General features: G+C 31.3%; 1 protein-coding gene across 3 annotated transcripts in view; it reads left to right on the forward strand.

The window, feature by feature from the left end:
* The window catches only part of Fancl (FA complementation group L), a 62,734-nt gene that overhangs the window by 8,343 nt on the left and 27,451 nt on the right, over nt 1–26,940 (forward strand). For 2 of the 3 annotated variants that reach the window (XM_046423622.2, XM_058572964.1), the window contains exons 2-6: nt 1,583–1,641; nt 3,455–3,515; nt 6,907–6,963; nt 11,869–11,969; nt 24,379–24,475. In XM_046423622.2, the coding sequence (XP_046279578.1) occupies nt 1,583–1,641; nt 3,455–3,515; nt 6,907–6,963; nt 11,869–11,969; nt 24,379–24,475 (375 nt within the window). The remainder of the gene's footprint in view (nt 1–1,582; nt 1,642–3,454; nt 3,516–6,906; nt 6,964–11,868; nt 11,970–24,378; nt 24,476–26,940) is intronic. The other variant, XM_058572966.1, reaches the window with a different exon arrangement.

Below are 26,940 nucleotides of genomic sequence, written 5' to 3' on the forward strand. Positions count from 1 at the left end.
ATTTGTTAAACATTTTGACTATGTACAATAGTTATAAAATTCCTAGTTCAATAATACACTATTTACTGGTAAAGAAAAAAATGCAGTTTGTTTAATGGATGATTTGGGGTGGAACTTTTGAGGGGAGTATTATGTTCTTTTTTTCTCATATAAGAGCTTAAGTTTTCCAGTCTTTTTTTCTTCCTAATGCCCAGTTTCCAAAAGGTGTTTTTTACCTACCTTTTTACTGTCTTCTGCTTTTAAATCATTTCCTCTACAAGACTGTTTCTTTGACTTTTGTGTTCACATTAATCTTCTGTTCCTCGTAAGCTTGGAAAATCTGCTTTTGGGGAAGAGTTAATATTTTTTCAGGTGGTTTAACTACAAAAAGTCTAAATTTGGACATTTTTTTGAACCAGAAAAGTATTGTGGTATGTGACACGTCATTTGACCTCTAAAATAGTTCGATTTCACAAATAGGGAACTTTGGAATTTTATTCTTCTACTGTTCCTCAGGTAAATTGTGAATTGTGAACATAGGTTCTTACACCTATGTGTGGGATGTCTATAAAGTTAGGTTAAAGTTGCTACATAATACCTTTTAGTGTTTTAATGAAATAGTGAATTATTGTTACTTGACCTTTGAAAAGGTCAGTAGTACAGTTTGTTTCATTTTTTCAAAAGGACATTTAAATGTAATGAAAGTCAGAACTGTAATATTACCATGAAAGTAAAGGTTATGGGGTACATTTAATTGTGTTCTTCTGTTTTTGAATCTGCTTTGAGGGAGACTGCTAAAATTCCACATGGTAATTGTTTTTTCTTTTTTTTTTTTTTTGAGAATTTTATTACTCTTTTCATTTTATACTGTTGAAGCAAAAGATTACATTTCTGTTTGTCTTTTTCTGCTTATTTTTTTCTCAAATTTCACGTGTATTATCCTATTTAAGTTATAAAGTTTAAACTGCTTACCCATTCACTTTCTAAAGAAAGTAAAACTGAATATATTTCCCAGAGAACACTCTTCCCTTTCCTTAAAAAGAAACTTGAATAAAATTCTGTATATTCAAATATGTAAGTTTGTGAATACTTAGATTAAAATAAACAATATGTTTCTGCTTTTATCTATTAAAGGTTTACTAGTATGGAAAAATTAAATATATTCCAGTTTATGGAAGTATTTTATGTTGAAATATTTAAATTGTGTAATATATTTATGAAAATTTAGAAAGTAAGTGCAATCATGAGCAACCTGAGGGAATTTGTTTATTTCCTAAGAACATTTAAATTTCCTTTATATGTCTGCTAACAGTGTTGAGGTTGAATTTCTTGTATATAAGTTACTTTCTCTAAAAACAAGGTCCAAGTATATATGATTTTGATTTTGTAATATTTCCAAAGTTTTTGACATACATTTATGAAATATTTCCCCCCAAATCCTGTATTCCGTTGCTTATATTTTTTAAGTATAAAAAATTTGGGTAAATTTGATAACTTTTGGAAAATACTGCCTTTTTTGTGATTCTATGTTTAACTTCTCTTAGCATTAAGTAAAAGATGAAACTTTGAGTGATTTTTTTTTTTTTTTAAATTTTCTCTATAGGGGAAAGACTTCCACCTTAGAATAGTGTTGCCTGAAGATTTACAAGTGAAGAATGCAAGGTGATGTGATGTTTAGTGACATGCTTGTATCTTGGTGGAATAGGCAAGTGTGTTTAAACTGATTCTGGTGACTAGAGTTTTGTCTAATATGTTTATTAATGAATCCTATCAATAAACCTAAAACATTTCTGATTGTTTGAAACCAGTGGCATTTGTAAGTAATTTCCTTGCTACTTAAGTGCTTTTCAGAGGTAATACATTTTTTTTAAAGCAGTAAACAATAATTGTGTATACTTCCCTAATAAGAACTGAATAGAAGTTTAAAAGGATTAGAAATCCCCCCCCAACTTTGGACTGAGTATTTATATGTAATATAATAATATAATGTGACAAAAATCTAGTTTAGTTCTGTTATAAATTATGTTTAAATAGGGACAGGTGGTACAGACGACTAGTCAGAAGATGAGACTAGGTATTTAGGCATTGTCACAAATCTCAGTTCTGCTCCTAAATATCTCTGGAGTAGAGTGGAGGAATCAGAGATATTTATGTGTAGATTTGATAGGATTTTGTGATTGGAAGTGGCAGTAAGAGGGAAAGAGATTAGAGGATACTTTCCAAGTTCTTGGCTCAGATTATTAAGTTTATGAAGAGATCACAGATGGAAAAGTGGAAGGGAGATTGTTTTTAGGAATATATTGAGTGTAAAACATCAGAAGTAGCTATTTAGTAAGTAGTAGTAGTATATTGGTGTGGAATCTGAGTGAGCGATTTGGAGTGAAGTTATATGTGAAAATCACAGTTGGCATAGAAGTTGAAGCCGTCAGTATTAATAGATTTTCTAGTTTCTGTGTCTGTGGGGTGAAAAGAGAAGGCCAGTGATGGGATCTTAAGGGAGGGATTTATAGAATTTATAAGACTAGGATTGGCAAAAAAAGGAAAATTTGAACAGTAGGTTTTAAATAGGGATTGAAAGAAGGAATGGTTAGCCATGCTGAGTGTTGCAAAGATGAGGTTAGATATGAATAGATTTGTGCAGTCGAAGAAACTGGGTTGTTGGGGTTTTGACTGGATGAGTGGGTAGAAAGGGAATGGAAAATATAAACTACTTTAAGGAAAAGGGAAGGCATGTGCATTTAAGGAAGAGCTATGATTTTTTTCAAGATGATATATACTTAATTCATTAAGGAGAAAAACTTGCAGAGAGTAAGTTAAGGCTATCACAGGTAAAAAGATAATTAATGAAGTGACCAAGGTAGTAGCAAGGAATCCAGTGCATACTTGGAGAGGATGTTATCCATAGACAGTTGAATAAACTGCTCTGCATAAGGAGATGGGGTCCCTACAGGATTTAAAAGTTGAAGGCAAATTAATATAATTCCTTAGAGAAATTACTTACCTGCAGGTGAGGTAAGCCTAGTAGATAGATGAATTTTAACTTATCACTACTTATACAGTTCAAAGTATGTATTCTTTTGGTTACATTAATCTGGAAGTTGAATAAGAATATAGTGCTGTATATGTTTTTTTAAATACAATTTTGATGTACTCAAAACCTTTGGTTTTATTTAACCTACCTTTAAGAATTGAGTGCAATAGTAAACTTTGCTTTGGGTAATTTAAAGTTAAAAAGATGTACTGTTTGCCTGTCATTTATTGATTGTGGTTATTTATATTTCGAAGTAAAATTAATACTGACAATTTGAAGACAAGACTTTCAACAGTATAAGTGGTAAAATTTTATTAACTTGTCAGAATTATGTTTATGTCATTTTTTTGATCATATGTGCATGTTTGTGTTAACATACAAATAAATTTTCTTATTTTAATTCTGAACAATGAATAAAACCATTTTGTTTTGTTAAAATTTTAGATTACTATGCAGTTGGCAGTTGAAAGCTATACTTAATGGATACCATCAAATAGTCCAACAGGTAAGTCTTTTAAAGGTTTATGCTTTAAATGAGGATAAGAAAGTATTAAATTTACTTTTTAAAGCCCTGCTTTGTACTACAATGAGATTTTAGCTCACTCAATTCAGAATGGCAGTCATCAAGAATGCAAACAATAATAAATGCTAGAGACGATGTGGAGAAAAATGGAATAATTTTACACTGTTGGTGGGATTTTAAGTTAGTATATCACTATAGAAATCAGTATGGAGATTCCTCAAAGACTAGGAATGGAACCACCATATGACTCAGCTATACCACTCCTTTGTATTTATCCTAAAGAGTTAAAGTCAGTGTACTAAAGCAATACATGCATACCCATATTCATAGCAGCACAATTCACAATGGCCAAACTATGCAACAAGCCTAGGTGACCCATCAGTGGATGAAAGGATAAAGAAAATGTGGTATATATTATAAACAGCGTAGTTTTATTTAGCCATAAAGAAGAAGGAAATTATGTCATTTATAGGAACATGAATAGTACTTAAGAGTGTAATGTTAAGCAAAATAAGCTGAATTCAGAAGGTCAAGGGTTATATATTTTCTTTCTTATGTGGAAGGTAGAGAGGAAAAAGGAAAATAAAAGTGGGTGGGTGGAGAGATCTCATGAAAATCAAAGGGAGATCAGTATAGGAAAGGAACCAGGGGGAGGGAAAGGGGAAATACTGAGGAATAATATTTGCTAAATTATATTATTATATTGTGTTCATATACAAATATGTAACAATCCCACCATTGTGTACAACTAGAATACACCAATTAAATAGCATGGAAAAAAATCCTGCTTTGCAGAATGTTATAACAAAGTGGTTTCATAGTTGCTAAAGTTTTTAGGTTCCATCTCTGGCTATGAAATATTTTAAGGATCTATAGATTACACAAAATGGTTTCTGGAAGACTGGGGCTGTAGCTCAGTGGCAGAGTGCTTGCCTAGCATGTGTGAAACACTGGGTTTGATCCTCAGCACTACATAAAAATAAACAAATAAAATAAAGATATGCTGTCCATCTATAACTACAAAAAAAAAAAAAAAAAAAAATGGTTTCTGGAATCCTCAGCGGATTCCCAGGTAGCATTTGTGTTGTTGAAACTGATTTTCATCCTTGAGCCATTAGGCCCTTCAAATGGATTCATCCCTATTCATGTTTGTAGCTTTCTTGGTGATGTTTTTTTGTTTTTGTTTTTTTTCTCCTGAGACTGAATAGTGGTGACAGGAAAAATACAAAACAAAGCAAAAACAAAACAAAACAAAAAACCCTGGGCCCATTTAGCGCTGTAGCATATCTATAACAAAAATGAATCTTTTAGCTCTAGAATAGCAACAGAAAAGGTGTGAGAGAAATCACTTAGGATCAGGTGTACTTGCATAATGAGAGGAGAAATGATAGCCAAGGTGAGATACAGGCAGGATTAATTTAGTTATTCTTAATGTATATGGTCCTGTACCTGAAAATTCCTTGAATAATCAGAAACTTAAACAAAACAAAACAAAGCAAAAAAAAAAAAAAAAAAAAAAAACCTACCAATAAACAAACAAAAAACTCCATAATGTATTGAAGCAACTAAAAATAATGAATTGTCTCTTATAGAAAAATAAATGTTAATAGAATTGCATTTTTTGATTCTTTTATCCATTTGTCTTTTTCCTATTTCCTATATATTTTCTATCTTACAAGCAAGTTATGTGTGATAACCAACAATGAGAATCACTCACATAAAGCATTACTGAGTCATAAAGAAATACAGGAGATAAACTACTTACTTTGTAGAATATAGGCTGTGATAGTTGCAGAATAATTACAGCAGTTTTTTTTTCTTAATGGAATGTTTAAATTTCCTTTTTTCACTGCCCCTCCCCACATTTCTCTGACAATTTGTAGTATACACTGAAGTTTAAGAAATTAATCTATTGTGATGTGTAGTCTGGAAAAAAATGTTAAATCAATTATGTATAGCAGTAAAATGTACAATTCTGTTTTCCTCTACTAATTGACCAACAAATTTTCTAGAAAACATGTCAGTTACTTATCTCTCCCTGCCCTCCAACTGGTCAGGTAGACCTCAGTATTAGTTTGAGTTTTTGTTTTAGTCAAAGACCATTTGAATATTATTATTTTTATCTTGTCTCATTTTCAGTAAATATGGCCCAAGGGGTTAACAGATTTATTTCTGTAAAGAATAATAGTAACATCTTTAGATTTGTTGACCATGAATCTCGTCACAATTACTTTACCCCCTTCTTATAGCACCCAAGCAACCATAGACGAATGGCAAATGAATTTATGCCTGTATTCCTATAAAAACTTTATTAACAAAAATAGGTATTAAGCTGAATTTAGCTTCTGGCTGTAGTTTATAGACCCTTGATATAATTTGTTACTTGTCTGTAGTAAACTAAAGGAAAGAAATACCATGTAAAAAAGGTATAGTTATGTTCTGTGAACATATGTCTGCTCAAAGCTATGTTAAGATGTAAGTATGTCTTCATGCATTGTTGAAATATCCTAGATTCTTATTATTCTCATCTAAAAAGATAGACCAGATTTATATTTGACTTTGTTAAGAACTATGTGGAGTTAGTGTAGTGCAACAAAAACCCAAAATACAATATTTTGAAGCACAGAAATGATTGTTGAGTTCTAAGAAAGCAATGTAAAACTCGTTTTTCTTTTTTCTTTCTTTCTTTCTTTTTTTTTATTCTATAGCTATTTTGAGAAAGAAAGATTTCAGGGAAATGGAACCATAACTCCTAAATATGCATTCTACTTTAGAGATTATTTTCTTTGGCCATTTTATTATAATAGCTTTTATTTTATTGAATGATTATCTCCTTTTGAATTAATACGGGCTAGTTGTGAAAGGACAAAAAATAACTATAAGTGGTCTTTAAGGTCAAGGAAATGACAAAAATATTTAATATTGTTGATAAACACTTGTTAGTCCTTATAATAATTAAAAATTTAAAGTTATGTAGATTTGTCTGGTTTTTATGTTTTATGTTCTTTCCATTTACATCTCTCTCCCCTCCTCCCCTTCTCTCCCCTCTTCCTCCTCTTTCTTAAAATAATGATGTCATTTGCTAGATTTGCTAAACTTGGCAGTGAGCAGAGGAGTATGTGAAGTTTTAAGTGACATTCTTATACAATTCATTATGTCTCACTAAAATAGATTTGAGGGATTTAATTACTTTTTTCAAAATGAAATTGGTAAGAATAGTAGGAATGATGACCATTATTTTATTACTTAATTCCTTTAAGTTGTAGACATAGCCAGTATTTTTTCACATTCATTTTAGTTTGTATTTTATTCCATTTTTGATGATTAGAATATTTATTTACATATTAAATTAATTAGAAATGTTTTGATTTAGAGAATGCAGCACTCTGCTGATCTAATGAGTTTTATGATGGAGTTGAAGATGATTTTGGTAAGAATCTTTTCTTCTAATATTGTTACCATATTCTAAAGTCTTGCTTGTTTCCATAAACTTTTAAAAATCTCTTAGAATGTAAAACTTGTCAACTTCCAGTCATTTACTCTTTTATTTTACTTTGTGCATAAATGTGAATGGTACTTCCCTTGAATTGCATAAGGAAAGAACTATATGTAGGAATCAGTTTCATTGTATCATAAACTTGGTACCTTTCATACTAATGTTCGATAGATGCTAAAGAAATAAAATGCATTCTTGGCCTATGGGAGAATGTAACATCTAGGGAGAGATTAGATAATTATACTTAAAGATATAATAAGATGCATGAATAATTTTGCATGTAGCTGCAGATCCCTGAAAAACTTGTTGGACTTCATTAAATATATTCAGTTACAAACAATAGGTGTTTGGTCAGTTAATTAATTTTGCATAAAATAGTTGATTATTTAGTTTATCTTGTAGACATTGTTTACTTATAATCTTTTTATTACACAGGTCTTTAACATAAACAAAAGAGGAGAGAAGGTTATAGTGAATATCACGAGCCTGTAATCTAACCTTTACATATATTTTTCCTTCTACTTTTTTTTTTTTTAAGAAGAGACTCAGTGAAGACTCAGTGAACTTAATAATTCCTTATAGTGGCTTTGCTTGCATCAATATCCAAGTAAGGTCCACACAATATATTAATGTCTTTAGTCTTAAATAAGATTTATATGATATTTAATTTATAGTAATATCTCCCCTTCATCTTACCCTTTCTCTCTTATGTCATCTACTTGTTGAATAAACCAAATTATATATCCTATAAAATTTCTCACATTATAGATTTAGTTTGTTAGATATTTGTGGATTCTTTTTTAACAGTCTTCTATAGATTGAGCATTCCTTAGCTGAAAATCCAAAATGCTCCATAATCTCAGACTTTTTGAGTGCTGACATCATGCCACAAGTGGAAAATTTCACACTATGAAACTTGGTTGTTGCAGAAATTGTTAAATATTTTAAAAAATTGCTTCAAATTATGTGTATAAGGTGCATATGAAATAAATAAATTCTCTTTAAGTTTCAGCCTCATCCTAAAGATATCTTATTATGTATTTATAAATATTCCAAAATCTGAAAAAATTTAAAATCCAGAAACACTTCTTATCCCCAGCATTTTGAGAATAGGAGTACTCAACTTTTATCTTCTTTGTAATTTTGCAGTTAGATCTAGAGGTCCCAGTAGATTTGGATTCATTTTTTTTTTAATAAGCATACTCGGTGCTGTGTACTTATATTGCATTAAGAGTTACATGATGTCCCATAATTTCTCTTTTAATTAAGATTGATCAGTAGATTTAGATCCATCTCAGAGTTTCCCATCAGCCTCTGACAGAGTGATTTTAGCATCCAGTATTAATAATAGCCTAAATCCACTATTTCATTAGAATTTACAAATGGTGATATTTTAAAAATAATTCTGTCATCCGCATTTATTATCTGAAAATCTTCTGAAGAGAAGAACCCTCAATAGTTATTCGGTTAATTTGAGGTACAGCTCATACTAGAAGATAGGATAAGTGCTTGTTTCGTTTCCTTTTTTTTTTTTTTAAGATCAATTTTTAGAATAATGAGTTGGTGCCTAGCAACTGTTACAGGGAGCTAAAGATTTTTCTTTTTAGTGTCATTATGAACTCATGAGTTGTTATATATTCGATTAACTTTTATGCACTGTACTCATTTTCTTTTTGATGCTTAAATTATCCCACTTTTGGTTGGTGTAAGCCCCTTCATGTTGGCTTCTCAGTTCTTTTAATGTAACCAAACCTCCTATGCTCTAGCTTCATTTACTCATCTTACTCTAGAACTGTAATTCGACATTTCTCCAAAACCATAGATTTCTTTTGTGTGTATGTGTGAAATGGTATTGGGCTGCTGTGACTGGAAAGTGAAGTAATCATTGATATTACTAATTCTAGACTCTTTCAGTGGACAAAGCTAGGAAAAATACATTTTAGAAGAATTACAATTAATTATCCATTAATGTTGCTATTTCCAATTCAGATTTGGCATTGAGTTTTTACTTCTTTGTTTTTATGCTTGCATGTCTTTTACTTTGAAATATTGGTTTCTAATGATATTAGCATTATTACTTTCTTTGGTTATGCTTTACTTGTTATGTTTTTTTCTCCATATACATGTTTATTATTATATTTGCTTATATCAAAATTATAATACCTATATTGCTTCCAACAGTTGAAAGCACTTGGATATTTTTTCATGGTTTTCTTTGAGACTTTTTCATTTTTTGTAGCATTGCCACATGTTGAAAACTTAGTTGCTAGTTTTTTTTGAGTCATTTTAAAAAAATCCTTCTAATAACCCTCTGAGGTAGAACTTAAAAATGCTTGGGGTCAGAATAAAGAGATTAAAATTAATTTCTGCATTAAATTTCAAATTATGAATTTTTAAACCCAAAGTTGATTATAAATGTCATCAAAGACCATGATATAATAACCTTAAAAATGATCAGGTGAAGAAGTAAAGCATATTTGTTTTGTATCCTCTTGACACTGGAAAAAAGTTTGAAATTTTTCTCTTATCTTTTTTTTAATAATTTTAATGTTATACAAATATAGGGTCTGAGGGAACCAGAGTAAAACTATATACACTATTAAATTCTTATTACTAAAAGTAACTTTCTTGAGTTGTAAGTAATAGAGCTATTGGTCATGTCATTTTGAAGAAACATTTTAAGATGAGATATTAAAATTTATTTCTGATTTCCAGCATTTTACTTAGTATATTTGTGCTGCCTTTCTGAATAAAAAAGGAGAGCCCATATTTTATCATTCTTTATGAATCATAGTAAAATAGGTGATTTTATTGCTCATTCAAGATATTATACCTAAATATGTAAGAATTACTAGTCTATTTCTTAGGCTGTGTTGTTAGTAGTAGAATTCCTAGAATATAATCAACATTGGAGTTCTTAAGTGTGGTACCCAAATGAAATGAGTAGTTATTGAACTTATTCAGGATATTTTGTAAATCTCCTATGGATTTCCTAGTAATAACTGGGCATATTGTGGCAATTTAGTATATATGTTAAATCTTCACTACCAAGTCCCTTTGTCCCCTTTGTGAAAAGTGGTTGTCTCTCTGCCTTTTCCTTATTTTCTATTAAGGTTCTAAAGTAGGAGTAACTGTCCTGACCCACAGTGGAAGGCAAATGACATAAACCTAGGTTTGAAATACATTTTTATTGTCCAAGTTTATTTTTACCTTCAATATTTATGGATATTCAGCAATTAATATTTCTGAATAAAAAAACTTCAAAAGAAATACTGGGTAATTGTTAATTCAGAGAACTGTATTAACTCATTCAGTGACAAGTGGAGGATAATCTTAATAATACAAATTAATTTTGTGGCCCACCAAGCTATTTTTAGATAATATTAGACATTTAGGTCATAAAAAAGGCAGTGTATGTCTTTTCTCTTAGGAGCTTACCCTCTAAATCCATATTGATTTCTTGGCTTTACAGATCTGGTTTCATGGTTTTATCATCCTAAATTTTTTTCAGAATTAGATTGAAGTAGTTTCAGTTAATAGTTCTAATTCTGAAATTCTCTTTTGTAAAATATATTCTTTCTAGTATTACCTCAACTTAATAATATCCTATCCTTGTTAAATGAAAAAAGTATAAGGACAAATAATAATCTATATTTAATCTAAAACATATACTTAAAGGAATAAAATTTTCAGATTTTTATTGTGGTTATGTTTACCAGAAGTGTTCATAGTTTTTCAGCTTGTTCTCATCTATTATTGCTATTGTGACTAATTTTTTTTTGACTTTTTTTTTATATAGGTTGAGCATCCATTATCTGATATGCTTGGGAGAAGAAATATTTCAGATTTTGGATTTTTTCATATTTTGAAATATTTGCATATACATAGTAAAATATTTTGGGAGAAGACTCAAATATAAAGTGAAATAAAGACTCAAATATATTCCTTATATACATAGCCTAAAGGTAGTTTTAGACAATAGTTTTAATAATTTTGTGCTTGAAACAAAGTTTTATGGTTTGGAATTTTTCACTTGTGGTGTCAGGTCGGCACTAAAATTTGTGATTTTGAATTTCACATAAAGGGTGTTCAACTTTTAATATCTTTTGATAATCCTGACCATATGAATATTTAAGTAACTGTAGCTATATATGTTTTTACTTTTCACATGAGATACTTGTTGAGGTTGGCAACTTCAAAGTCACTGGTAATTTTTAGCCTCGCAATTCTGGTTTGTTTGCATTGCTTGTAAAAAGTTTACATTCTAGTTTAATTCATAAACCATTTTAAAGCCTTCATAAATGGGCCTAGCAAGGAAAAGGGACTGTCATCTAGCTAGCTGAATAACAAAATACCATACTTACCAGGTTATAGAGTAATACTGAATACAAGTCAATGAAAGAAATTTGCAGGTAGGTATTTGTTGTGATAATGCAGGTTTGTTAAGATGTAATTTATATCAATCTAGTTAATATAGTTAGAGTTCAGCCTTTTGTTTAAAGGCACCTGGTTTTTTATATCAAACATCATATGCATGGGATTAGAAAGATAGTGAAGCCTTGAAGATGAGTATTTTTTAAAATCTTTTTTCTAATAGGCATAATAGCCCAGGAGAATATTAAAACCTTAAGTTCTTTTCTTGGTATAAAAATTGACATTTCGCATGACCTTTATTGTATTCCTTTAACTTTTTCATGTAAAGGGGAATGGGTCACCTAGATTTTCTATAAAATAATGAACACTTTTGTTAGACACTAAGAAGATTATGATTCATGTTTTGTAATCAGGTACAATTCATTGTCTGGCATTCCACAACCGATTATTATTGTTTTTAAACAGGAAGTTGCTTTAAGGAATAGACAAGAGTTATACGCACTACCTCCTCCTCCCCAGTTCTATTCAAGCCTTATTGAAGAGATAGGAACTCTTGGTTGGGATAAGTATGTCTACATATGTTTTAAAAATTTCTTTGTTTTACACATTTCAATTTAACATATTTCCATTTTAGCAATTTATTTTATATGATTTTAGAAAAAGTGTCTTATTGTAATCAGAGAATCTGATTTTTATTGTTACTATGAATTAAAGGGGGGATATTTAAAAAAAATTGACCTGCAAAGCAAAATGTAATTTGGGAAAACATGACATTTTAATATACATGGTAAGATGTTATATGAATAGATATTTTTATTGAACATTTAGCAGTATTTTTGTTGAACATATAGCATTATTCTAAATGTTAGTAAATTATCCATGGTTGAAAAGTGATGCTGATAAATGTGAAAGAGAAAAATTATTATATTTTTGTTATATGTAGATATAGATATATGCAGAGAGATGTATATAGTTATATTTTTAGTTATTTTTTGGTTAATATACAGTTTGGCCTTTCTAAATTTAACTCCGTGTGTGTGTGTATACACACACACATGAATTTTTAAGTGCTTTTGTAATTTGAGTAGTATATTTTAGCAGGTATGATTTAGAAGAATCATGTAGCTTTTTTGAAAAAAGAGATGAATAAAAAATTTAAAACAAGTTCAATAGATGGGTATGCAAGTTGCTAAAACTTTATTCATCTATCACCTGAAAAGAGATCTGTGGTGATTTACTTGATTTTCAGTTGCTGAATTTATTTTATATGATTTTAGAAAAAGTGTTTCATTGTAATCAGAGAATTACAGAGATTATATATATACTTTAGTCAGACTTTTTAATTTTTTATAAGTACTTCTTAAATTTACAGTCTTTCTGGTTAATAGAGTTGGCAAATCTGTACTTAGGAGCCCTGAAGTTAAACAGTGATTTCTTGCTAAAAAGTACAACTTCAATTTTTAGCTGTTAAAACCTTTTTAAAATCATGATTACAATTAGTAGTGTTTCACTATGGATTGACTGCTTAAAGTTTGTTTAATAGTTACTGTATATGTTTTCCAAATTGGATCTTAGAACTGAACATCATGATTTTGGTCTCGTATGTAGTTACTTTTGAGGATGACATTGATTGGCATTAAGGAATGAAAAATGAAACAGTACTGTGAATTGCATTTGGGATTTTGTTTGGTGGTCTTGCTTTTTATATTTCAGCATTGTCTTCATGAGAAACTATGAAAGTTTTCTTCCGTTTTGATGTTAGAGAAGTCATACTTCTGAATATCTGATCTTTTATTTAATGAACAATATGAATACTTTAATTAAGCTGTTTTTGACATGGCCCCTAGGATGCTCAAGATCAAGTTTTTGGCCCACTGTAGAGCCATGCTGGATATATGATCTATCTTTCTGTATGCAAATATTATTTTCTGTTCTGCTATTTTTCTGTTGTTTCTTGTAAAGTTCCTGGAATTCTTTTTGGAACAAGTGGTATTTAAAATAAAAAGATCTAATTGTCTCTGATCTCTTACAGCCTGACTTTTATTCTGACATTCTCAGTGAAATTGCATTTATGAGGGCTGGGGTTGTGGCTCAGCAGTAGAGCGCTCACGAGGCCCTGGGTTTGATCCTCAGCACCACATAAAAATAAATAAATAAAATAAAGGCATTGTGTCCAACTATAACTAACTAAATAAATATATTTTTAAAAAATTGCATTTACAAAAGTTGACATTTATGTCCTTTGGACAAGTCTGGTCTTTGTTCTTGACTTTTTCTAGTATTTGATACTTTTAGCCAGTGTTTCCTTCTTAAAACTCTTTTTGTCTTTTATGACCATCCTGGATACTTCTTTGTCTCTTTCTCTCTCTCCTTTTTAAAAAATTATTTTCAGTCTGGCTCATATTTTTCTTCCATGTCCAAAATGTGAATGATCCTTTGTGGTCCTTGTTTTTTTTTTTCCCCTCAAAGAGATTAATCCGTCTTCTCCATTCATCTGCCACCTCTCTGTAGTTTGACTTCAGATTTTTTATATATTTACCAAGTTCCATACAAACATTTTGTATTAAAAAGTTTGGCTTCATCATCTCAAACAAGTTTCACCCACTCCCCCAATAAAATCAAAACAACTCTACCAGAGTTCTCTAATTGGAAGGCATTGGTTCTACACATGTTTTCAGTTATGTTGGGCATGACACATCTTGATGCTTTCCATGTATTTATTTCTAGAGTGTTATCAGGACCCTCTTAAATTTGTTATGATGCCAAGTACTCTGATGAGAGAATCTCTTTAATTTTGAATAGCTCTAATTACTGCATTAAATTCTCTTTCTGTTTTTTTTCTCTCTCTTTCTTTTTGATAGACTAGTTTTCTGCTTTTAACACCCTTAATTGAGTCAGCTATTAACCAATACATTTAAAAGTTTATATATTTGATATGGGGCCTCAAAACACATTCCTGTAGAAATTTCTTGAGTGGAAATCTGGACCTACAGAAACTGTTTCTGTAACTGAATTTAGCTGCTGGAATCTCTTAAAAATGGTTTGAGGAACAGAAGTAGTCATGTGTTTAATGAAGTAAAGAATGCACCTCTTGCTCATCCATTTTCTTGAACAACCACAGGCTGACTTATAGGCCTATAACTGGTTTTATATTTTTACCTATTCCTATGACCTATGTGTAGTTTCTTTAAACTTCAGAGTCCTACGGGTCACGTTCTGCTGGCGACTTACCATCTTCCCTCAATGCCTCTCTAGATTTCTGCGTCTCCCACTGGAACCTCTCCCCGACCAGTGAACTTGTTAATTGATTTTTAAAAATAAAGTGGAGAAATTTATATTCCATGCTGTTGAATTTTCCTGATTGCTTGGAACTCAAACGTGTTAATGTGTTGCCTTCTTTTTATTTTTTTTTGCTTTTGCTTAAAATCTTGTCTCAGTTCAACAAGGCAACTACTTATTCTTTCACAAGAAACTGGTAAAAGAGGAATGAGGGAAGTAGGTTAATTTGGGGACATTTTAGTTAATGAATCTTTGATCACTTTCTCCTATTGGCACTTTTTCAGTGTTTGCCCTTGTTTATTCAGGCTGCCGTACTATACCTAATAAGTTTTTGTTCAGTGTTAGTGCACATAAAAATGTTGAGAGGTTCCATTTGCTACTGTTCCCCTCCCCCATAGTGGGTTTCCCTTTTCCTTTGCTGGGAAGATAGAGTTGGGGATGACTGCCATGGGGCCCATGAGTTCAGAGCAGTTTGTTATTTCCACAGGGTCAATCTCTTCTCCTTCTCCCGTTTCAAGCAAAAGCCAGGTATATTCATTGTGATTTCTCTCTTGGTAGATTCTAAACTCTATACTCTGTTTCTCCACAAGACCAATTTACCTCTCAATTAGAGACCATTTTTGGCAAGGCTCCACCTACCTCTTGTCTGCCTTGCTTTTAAGAGTATCTCTTCAAGGGTTCTCACTGAGATGTCAGGGGTATTCATTTGGACTTTGTCCCACACACAGACTCTAATTCTAATTAATCTCTCCTGAGTATCATGAGCTTTCTAAATATTTTCCTTTGTTTTTCAGTTTGGCTTATTACCCTCTTGTCTCCTATAGTTTTAAGGATTGATCAGAAGTTTTGAGGGAAAATTGGCAGAATATGAGGCCAAGTTCTCTGGTCCTACCATTTTACCACATTCTGACCCTTCAAGTCCGTTATTTTTATCCCTGTCCTCAAGAGATTGCCAAAAATGCTGCTAGTTTTCTTGTTTGTTTGCTTCTTTTTCTATTTTTTTGGCTACTTCATAGCACTCTCTGTCTGGGCCCTTTGCCCAGATCATTCTCTTCTTGCCCTGTGCCCAGAATTGATAAATATGCTCAGGGGAAAATGGCTTCAGAGTGTTGGCTTACTTCTCTTTTTTAGGACTTTGGCCCTTCAAGTCCCAGTTAGCTTAGCAATTCTTTGATGCCTTTTCCTTTTCCCAGGCTATTTTAGTTGCTAACAGAGGTGTTGGTCTGTTTCATTTTAGCCAGAAATGGATATTACATGTAATTTAAAATGTACTATTATCATGATGTTGAGGATTAATTAATGTTTATTCATAACAGGCTTTATATTTATGAAGGTACCATTCCTGACTAGAATTGGGATGGATCTGACCTTTTTAATAAAAATAAGCTAATAATGGAGGGGAGAGATAGGAAACACAAGCAAAATTTTAGACTCTATAGCAGCAGTTTCAATTGAGGTTATGAAGATATGTTTTGAGCCATTGATGTCATGGATTCACTCATTCTTCAGATACAGATCGATGGAACAGAGAAAAACTATTCGTATTATTTTTTAGCTGCTTGGTTTTAAATCTTAGTGTTCAGAGGATAGTTGGGAGTGCAAAAAGGGTTTGGCAAAGGGGGAGGAAATGTTCTAGTTTTGTTTGGATTATATTGATAGAGTGAGTTTAAGGCAGTTTTCCAAGTGGGATCTGACATTGTTTGGAAAAATCCAGTAGCAAAATTGGTTGAATCATTGAGGATGCAAGATGAGATTTTGGAATCATTCAGTTTTTCACCCAGCAATTATTTATTGAATGTCTGTGATGCAAGGTAATGAAGATACTTAGGCAAGACTTAAGATTCTTATGGAACTTCAGTCTAGTGGAAAAGTTAGAAATTAAGTGGATGATCATAGTAGTACTTAATTTTAACTGTGAGAAGTACTATGGAGTGTAATTATAAGATTTCTTGAGAGCCATTAGCAGCAAAGTTTATAAGAGAAATAGAATATTTTATGTAGGGTTTTAAGAGATAAATAGAAAGTGCTGACTTTGGCATTATATCCATTGTTCTAATGTGGGAGAAAAAAGAACAGATTTCTAAATTGATAATAAATAAAAGGCAAAAGTAAGGATATGAATGTGTCTGCCAAAAATCATTCATTACAGTATAATTGCTTATCTCCTCTTTAGATTTAGATTGTTTCACATAGGACTGCTTTTTATGAAGTTTCTGTTTTGTGTCACTCAGTGTACTAGCTGCTTTTCATATTCTTATTTAATTCTCAGAATAATTTTCAAGATGTATATTTTTATTTCCAATTTTGTATATAAAATGGGTATATATGGATAGGGCTGTCTACATAATACCACTTTTTTGTTTTTTTGGTTTTTTTTGGTACCAGGGATTGAAACCAGGAGCACTTAACCATTGAGCCAAATCTCCAGCCCTTTTTATTTTTTATTTTGAGAAAGGGTCTTTTTTTTTTTTTTTTTTTTTAATGAGAAAGGGTCTTGCTGAGTTGCTTAGGGTTTCACTAAGTTGTTGAGGCTGGCTTTGAAGTTGTTGTCTTCCTGCCTCAGCCTCCTGAGTCTCTAGGGATTATAAGCATGCACCAGAACACCCATTGTAAATGATACTTTTCTTGAGTTGTACCAGGGGACAGCTCCAATATAGGCCCTTTAATAAAGTCCCCTCTACTACTTGAGTATTTGCAAGATTCTGCCAAGGTTGAAGCTAATGAAAACTTGTTTTACTTTGAGTAAAACTGGCCATTTGCAAAATCATGCCCATCCCTAGAGATAGTTTCAGAATCTGTTTAGATTGTGAAATATCATAATTTAATTATAGTGACCAAGATAAATAAATGACTAAGAATATAGCCATTGTTACTTAATCATTTGTTTTGCTATTTACAAGTAATGTATTAGCAACAGAAGAGAAGTTGTCTGCATGAATCCTGAGAAGCCAGAGAATAAGACTTTGTCAGCATTTATGTAACACTATCTGGTAAACTAAGAAAAATCATTAGTTAGTTTTATTTTTGTGACTTATTTTTAAATTAAATCAGATCCACCCACTGACACCCTGATAAAATTGGGTTTCAGGATCTGTAGAGCTGCAGCTGAGACCTGAACTGTGTGGTTGCATACTAGATTTGCTATCTTTTGAGGTCCTGCTTGAACAGCTGGCTAGCTTTTTAATTTAAAATATACTTTGATACACACATGATTTGCATGACAGATTGATTAAAATGGAATTTTTTAATGTTAATGATTTTTAGACCATGTCAAAATGTCTGCATTTTCCTTATATTCTAAATAATAAACTTGTAGATTTCTCAGTGTTATAAAATCTAATAATAAAAGAAAAATCTTTTTTTTTAAGTTATATCTTTGGCATTTCTAACCCTATAGGATCAGGAATTATAAAAATTTGAGTTGGAAAAGAAAAATAGTTAAAATATGATGAGTTTACCTTTATTCAGATTTTTTAAAAAATAAAAGTGACAGTGGAAATTAGTTGCTGACCTTAAGTTTGACTACTTTTGTTGTAATTTCTGTACTTGTTTCAGCATTCTAAAACAGCAGCTTCTTTATGGGGTAAGATGAAGGTGGTATGACAGTTCTGGGTTATTCTGGGTGTTACACTGACTCACAAGGGTAGGTGATGTCAGAAGATGACTTGATGGGTTTCTGTCAACTTCTACTTATGCTGTTTTATAGAGTGGTTCATTAAAACAATCAGAATTAAACAGAATTCTTTAGGTTTAACAGGCGTGTATTTTTGGTACTAAGAGCATTCTGGAGTAGAAAGCACCAAGATACTTGAGCTTTATGCATAGGCTGACCATGCATTTCACTTTACCTAGACAGTCCTAATTTATGCCTTTTTTTCTTGATTCCTTTCAGTCTTAAATTTGTCCCAGTTTGAGAGATGCATAGTCACTTTGTTTATAAGATAATTTATATTTATTTTAACCACATGTCCCTAGATAATTCAGCGATTGAATGGTTCTAACAGATGTGAGCTGATGCTTCCTCCTTTTCAGACAGCATAGTATTTATCATTTAAAGTGAGTATAGTTCAACTACTGGCCTTTCAGTTTTATCTTGGGAAAGAGTTTACTGAGTTGTACTAAATCTGATGTGCTGGGAAACATTGTCAACATATATTGTTAGACTTTTTGATTAAGCCTATTATCTTGGAAGCTGATTAATGATTATATTTTTTATAATTCCTAATGTATTTTAAAGAATGATACTGGGGAATCTGGAGATACACACTTATTTATACTAAAGTAATCCCAATAATTAGAACAGAGCTTTAATTCTGGCTTATCACCTGTGTAACCCTGGACAAGTAACTTAGGTCTCTGAGCCATATTTTCTGCATTTTTCAAATGAAGCTAATCTTCCTAATAACAAAGAACACATTATGAAACTCACAAAGTTTCTTATGTATAGCAGGAATGCAGTTGTTGATATATTAGTTGAGTCAAGATGTTAGACAACATAAGTTTTATAGAACTTAATTAGGGTAGTAATTTAATTGCAACAAATGATAATTTCTGTTTTATAGCACATATGAGTATAGGTATTAACCAGTATCATTTTCATTCTAATCTACCTTTATAAATGGGTGATTTTCCCTTGTACATATATCCAAAGCACTGAATAATTACAAATTGCAATATAGTGAAAAAATTGTTTTCTGAATTGATAATATGTTTATAGTATTTAATTTAAACAGTATTTATATTCATCTGTTGTTTAAAATTTTGACATAAATTGGTAAATAATGAACCAGTCTGACAATAGCTTCTGCATGTTCATGTATACATATAGCATTGCATATACATACAAATAGAAAACTTTCATATTCCTTACCAAAAAACTTATTTGATTGGCAACCTAAAACTCAAATGAAAAAAACCGATGTGAGTTTAGAGAAAGGTGAAGTACTTTGGGTCTACAAAAAATTTGAGAAGTTCTTAGAGGAGATGAGTACTGGGGTAACCTTGAAAGGATTCGAGAGAGCTTTACCAAGGAGGGAATGGTGGAGGCAAGGTTATAGTGAAGAAAGTGTGCAGTTCATTTTGGGACTTTGAGTGGAGGGGTTGCTCACATAAGGGGATTAATATATTAGGGCTAGACTGGAGGATATTGACTGCTAGACTAATGTTTCTGTTTAAGCAAGTGATAGGGACTCCATGAGTGTTTTTGAGCAAGGGGTTGAATTGACTTAAGAGGTATATAAGAAGGCTAAATCTAAACACAGAAGGCAGGATGAATTGTTGTGCAGAAATAGAGAGAACATACCCATTAGGGAGGTTGTTTTGAGTAATCGAGGAATAAAGCAATTAAAGCTTACATTGAGAGTGGTGGTAAAAATGGAATCTTTGATACTTTATTAAATTATGGCTATCTTCAGACTGCTGTTTGAGGATATCTGCCTTTTGTTGGTATTACTACTTAAATGTACCTTGGTGATTAAGGAAAGAAAAACTACATAACTTAAGCTGTTGGTCAAAATTTCAAGAGAATACATTTCTTCTGTCTGTACTGATATATTCAGCTATTCACAGGGCCACCATCCTCAGGAATAGCAAAATCTCCCTGAAATTTTAAGTATTAGTATTCTTTGCAAATGTTTTTAAAAAAAGTGAATTCAAATTTAGTGTCTTTTATTTATGGCAAACAGACTTATAAAGAAATGTATCAGATGATAAATACAAAGTGGAGGACCAAAAATAAAATATTTTATTCTTTACATTTTGTATTTATAGTTTCTTAGTCAGTGTTACAATATGCCCAGCTAAATAATACTTAAACTCCTCTCAGTATAAATTTTCACTGTGATTTTTGTGGGTATTTTTCTAGCATTTTACATAAACTTTTAAAAAAATTCAAGCTTTTCATTGATGAAACTTCCCTAAGTGTATTTATTTAAATGAATTACTTATATTTCATTTAAATGAACAAAAATTATTCCCTATTGTTTAAGTTGAGACACCCAATTTAAGAGGAAGGCAGAACATTTGAAGTGGACTTTCTTTGAAAGACAGATTTGATATTGTTTGTGAGAATTTATCACCCAGTTGGTTGTTTTTTACCTTCATTATCAAAACCAGGATACTTTTTCCTATCATGAATCGATATAAATTTTTTATGCTTTATTTGTTAGGGTACAGGCTCATCTGCTAGGACAAGGAAAACCTCAGATTCTCAGTAGTTCAAACAAAATGGAATTTTATTTGTTTCTTATTTAACAAATTAGATATAGGCAGATGGTTAAAAGTAGGAAAAATAGGTTGGTGGCTCTGTTTCAGAAGGTCATTGAAGAATGCAGGAATTTTTAAACTGATTTCTTCACTATCCATTGTGATTGGTGTTCAGTATCCTGTAGCCACACAGGACTATTGACATTTAGATTTAAATTTAAAATTTAAAAAATTAAATGTAAAAAAAAATCACTGTACTGGCTGTATTTTGAGTCCTTCATTAGTTACTTGTGACTAATGGCTACTGTTTTGGACAGTCCAAACAGAACACCACAGAGGGTTCTGTTGGCCAGTTTTGCCAACAAAACTGTTCCTGTCTTCGTGGTCTTTGCTGTTTCATACTAGCCTGTCCAAGTTCAATCTATGGGAGGGGAATGAGATGAAGGGGGAGAGGAGGGTGCACTTTAGTTATAAATGATCCAAAAGAGGTACATATCATTTCTGCTTGTAACCTTGTGGCCAAAGTTTAGTTATATGTCCATGTGGAAGGGCAGCTAGCAAGTCATTAGCTAGGTGGATTGTACCCAGGTAAATCAAGGTTTAGGTGGGGTTAGGGTGGGAGCCAGGGATTCCATTGCCAAAGGGAAGAAGGTGAGAATAAGCATCAGAGGAAAATTGGCAGTCTAGGTCATATGTACTGAAGATGTTCATAATTGCAGTAAGATTTCCCCCGCCCCCCAACAAAGTAGCCAGGAATTCATATGGGTAATTATGAATGTTTCTTAATTTTAATTGTTTGTGCTGAGATTAACATGAAAGTATAAGCATTTCATACTGCTTTATTTGAATTCTAGTACTTCTTAAAGTTTTAACAAAAGTAACTTCATGGCCATTTGGACTGAAATATTTTTGAGCATGTCACTTTATTCTCTGAAGTATTACCTCTGTGAAATTGTGGAATAATGATACTCTTACATTGCTGTGATTATAAACAAAAGACTAGAGCTCTTATTTCTGATTTCATAGATATTCAATAATGATTTGAACATTCAGCTAATGAGTAGCACCATGAAGTACAGAAAACACTTGTTGGTTGTTTAGTTGTCCTTTTTTTTGTCTCACCCAAACCCCTCTTTCTCGCTCACATGCTCTCTCAGGGTTTAAACTGAAATGCAAACAGTCTTTGCTATCCATTTCCGATTCCAAGTCTTATTCTTTGAAACAAACACTTTGATCATGTTTACACTTCTACCCTTCTAAATAAAGTGTCTGTATTATTTCTTGATTTGCTAGTTTTAGGAATCGTATACTGATTGTGATAATAAAAAAGGATTTAGCTCATATACCACTTTCTCTCTTCTTTCATTATTTATTTTTCTCTTTCCTTTGAACCCAAGGATTTATCTTTTGACTCTCAAGTTAGGAATTATAGATTTTGTGATTATCCTTCCTCCTGATATTGGTCCCCTTTCTATGTTCCACTTTTTGTAATCTTTTCCTTTAAATACTAATGTTCAGGAAAGATACTGGGGAACAATATTGGCCAAAAAAAAAAAAAAAAAGCAATGGTTATGGTTAAGTATATTTACATTAGTTTCTATAACTATAATGAAGTCTTTTAGCATTTTGTCTTGCTGGAATCTAAAAATTATAATTAGTAAGCAGTTTATTTTTTATGATTACATAAATATTTTTCACTGAATAATTTATAACAGAATATTTATAGTCTTTCAAAAGTCTTTTAAAGGACTTTATTGTTTATAATTTAGTTTAAAATTTTCTCTTTCCTCTTTGCTTTTTTCATTTAAAAAAATCCCCATAATCTCTGCCAGTGTGTATCAATCATACTCTGTTCTACAGATTTTGCCTTTTTGCCAGCTGTCACCCTCCTGGAGCCCTCTTTCTCTTCTAATCTGTTTTGTCAGCCAGTGTTCATTTAAGTACTATACGTTCTCATAAAAGTTGTTAAAAATTTGCTTTAATTAATGATCTTTCTTGTTCTTTTTGTAACTGGAATTTCATACTTTAAAAAATTTCCTTTATGTTTTTTTTTTTTTTTTTTTTTTAGCGAATAGAGGGAGAATATAAATGCATGTGCTCTTCTCAACTTGAATCTGTTTTGTAGAGGCATTCAGAGTCAGATGCTCATGTATCTGAACCTTAGTCATGGTAAAACCATGATAAACTCTCATGTTCAAATTTTTTGGAGGTAGGCAGTTAAAGGCATTTATAGATATAGTTGGAAAAAAATTAACCATATAGTCACTGATATTATTACATAAATATACATTTTTTTTCTAGAATAATATTTGCTTTTTTTTCTAAGACCCTAAATTATTTTTACAGATTTTGATGAAACTTCTATTTCTTGGTAGATTTTTTTGATTTACTTTTTATATCATTGTTTTATATATATATTTTCATATCTAGATCTATTTTTTCGTTATAGTGTTCTATATCTTTATTGTCCAGCATTTATTGGAATTAACCCATTTTACAATTATACTTGGTCAGTAACTAAATGGCATAAAGTGATGTCATAAAATGTCGCCTAAGTTTGGAGGCTAATGCTACTTCTGAACTCTAATAGGTCTTACCAGCAGTCTGGGTGATACATTGTTCAATATTCTTAGGCTATTTTTTATCTCTACAAGAGAATAGTATTGTAAAAATGTCAAAAAATATCCCCATGCCCTGTTCACTAGTAAATATACTGCTAAATTTGAACCATTTTGGCAATAGCTTATGCTACTCAAGGGACCATATTTTTACAGAATGATATATTTCAAAAGATATTGGTTTCCATTGTAGAAAATTCATGCATTTAGAGCAACTTAAAGCAAAAACAATTGTGATTGTGTAATATGTTTAAAATATTAGTCATCTTGAATACATGCCTAGGTTAAGTGTCAGAAGCTATATATTGTACAAGAAGAAAATTTACTGTTAGGAGACCAGGTTGTATATGTGCTTATATAGCATTTTCCTTAGAGGATCAATTTGAGTATATGAACTAATATCAGCCAGATTTTTGTACAGTAACATAATTGATAATAAAAGAGAGGTTCATTGAGGAGAAAAACAAATAAAAGAAGCATAAATGTCTCATGCTGTATGAAACTACAGAAATGGATCAAAGAGTTTGACAGGAAGTTTAATGTGTACATAAGTAGAGGCTGACAGAAACATGCTGTGTGTGCTAAAGGTTCCAGTGATGGAAAACCGAAACATAGTGCTCACTGACCACAGCATGAGCCTTGACACACATTGTAAATAATCTGGAGATCTATGACTGCATTAAGCACTAGGCTGGTGTATTAACGGCAGTAAATCTATAGCAGCAGAAAGGGTTGGCATACAGAAATTCCTTGGATTAATTTTTATAATTGATTAATAGTAACATAACAAATATTTTCTTTTCAATCCTACAATCTCCATCCCCCTCCAGAACTTACCCCAGTCTGATTATTTTTACTTTTTTCTCCTTACCAGACTAGTATCTGTAGATAGTTGCTTTAGTACCATCAAGTTAAAAGCAGAAGATGCTTCTGGTAGAGAACATCTAATCACTGTCAAGTTGAAAGCAAAGGTATGTGCCTTGTCTAATTGTTACTGTGGTCAGGAAATATTTTGAGAAATAGACTCTGAATATTTTTAATGTACATAAATAATGCTTTAAAAAGTGGATTTGAGAACGCATCAGAGAATTTATTCACCAGGTTTCCAAAAGCCTAGATATAATTTCATGTCAAAATTTTAGTTTAAATTTGACCAATTTATAGACTTAATAATAGAGAAATATTACAAATGAGATTCAGTAGCCTCTAAGTACTATAGTGTTATTTTTGTAGCATCCTACGAAGACTGGATTCTTACATGCTCTCTAGTAAAGTTCTGAAAATGCCTTTTGCTCTCAATTCTTATGAATTACTTTTGTAGTTCTTGTCACTGACTTGTCCCAACCCCCAACACAGACATACCTATATACATATTTCTTATTGTTTGTTTATTTCCTTTGGCCAAAGCTTTTTGGCATTTATATATTAAGAATTTTCAAAGGTTATGTGTTTGTAGGGTCCTTATAGGCTAGTGATCTGTAACTATTCACTAATTTATTGACACAAAACATCTTTCCATTTTTGTCTTTATTTTTAGTCCTAGATTGTGAATCTTAGGAAATAAGTAGCATAAGCAAGATTAGTATATTAATCATTTACTTGGTAATCACTGGGAAAACATTAGAATTTAAAGAAAACCAGGACATCCAACCTTTTTTTTATTGTTCCCAGTAGTCATCAATCAATTCTATTTCGGAAGATTGTAGTGATGAAAAGATCAATTGTGTTTGTCCTTTTTAAAAAATGTGTCTGGCATTTAAGCTTTCCACAAGAGAAAATTAATATATAAAGCTGTACTGGATGACACAGAAAAGTTGATACCTTATAGTGGTGCTACATCAGACAGTTTGAGAAATGACTCATTCTCTCTTCCTCACACACAGAATGCTTAGATATAATTTTGAGACCCATATAAGTGTCGAACAAAATTAGTGGGATAGAAACCTTATTTGTAAAAGAAATTAGATAGTTATTTTCATTAAAATAAAAATAATTTTATTTTCCTTTTAAGTTTTTCAACGTATGCTTTAAGATCTGCCTTTATCCTTTTAAAAGATCACATACTGCTAGTGGCAAAGGTTCTGTCATATTCTGCAAAATACTTTGTTTTTATTTTGTACATTGATAAAAAGTTCCCTTATTGCTATGAAGACCAAAATTAAAGATTTTAAGTATATCCTGTCTTCATTTTTATAAACTCTTATACTTACTAAGAAGATAATGCCTTAAACATACACTGCCTTTTATGCTTTGAAGGTTTTATGATTGTCCTTATTTATTTTTATTAATGTATTAATCATACATATTAATGGGGTTCTGTGTGATAAAAAATATTAATCTATGTTGAGGACACTTATATGGTCCATTTTCTCTGCTTTTTCTTACATCTTTTTAAGGTATATTAGGTGATTCTTTTAACATTTTTCCAGGAAATATTTTCCAGTGTCAGTTTTGCAACATTTTTTTCTTTTTAACAAATGTACATTTTATTAGTTTTTAGTTTTTAGTATATTAACAGTGCAAAAATTGCCCTTACTTAACTTTAGAACATATCCATCATTCTAGGAAAGAGTTTCACATTCATAAACAGACTCTCATTAACCCTTCCCCAGCTCTTGGACACCACTAATATACTTTCTGGTCCTGTTTATTTGCTTATTCCAAACATTTCATATAAATGGAATTGTGTATACAGTCTTTTACTCCTTTTTCTTAGAGTAATGTCTTTAAGGTTCATATATGTAACAGTGCTTCATTCCTTTTTAATTGCCGAATAATATTCACCTTACAGATACACCATATTTCATTTCCCCATTCTTCTTTTGTTGCAACATTTGTTCCCATATTTTGGTTATTATGAAGAGTGTTTCTATGAACATTTGTGCACAGGTTTTGGTGTATGCACAAATTTTTCATTTCTCTTGGTTATATACTTAGGAGTGAAATTGCTGGGTCATATGACTATTTTTTTTAACGTTTTGGAGGACTTATAAAATCTTTCATATAATAGATGCACCAGTTTACAGTTCCATCAGACATATTCAGGGACTCCAATTATTCCATGCCCTCACTAACACTGGTTAAGGATATCTTTTTATTTTAGCCTTCCTGGTTTATGTGAAATGATTTCTAGTTGTGGTTTTGATTAGTTTTGCAACATTTATAGTTGTGAAGCTCTGCTAGCAAGAAAGAAGAGAAAACTTGGAGCTAGGAAGATATTAGGGAAAAAAGTGTTTATTAAAAAAAGTTAGGATGACAATACTACATTGTGGTGATTTGTTAGATTCATTATTTGCCTGTTTAGTTTAGCATTATAGAGGCCAAAGTTATCTTTTTAAATTTTATTTTTAAAAATTTTTAGTTGTAGTTGGACCCAGTATCTTCATTTTAATTTTATGTGGTGCTGAGGATTGAACCCAGTGCCTCACACATGTGA

Source organism: Marmota monax, unplaced genomic scaffold, assembly GCF_021218885.2.
Source record: "Marmota monax isolate L192 unplaced genomic scaffold, Marmota_monax_Labrador192_F-V1.1 WCK01_AAM20220418_F8-fsc00015, whole genome shotgun sequence".
NCBI lineage: Eukaryota > Metazoa > Chordata > Mammalia > Rodentia > Sciuridae > Marmota > Marmota monax.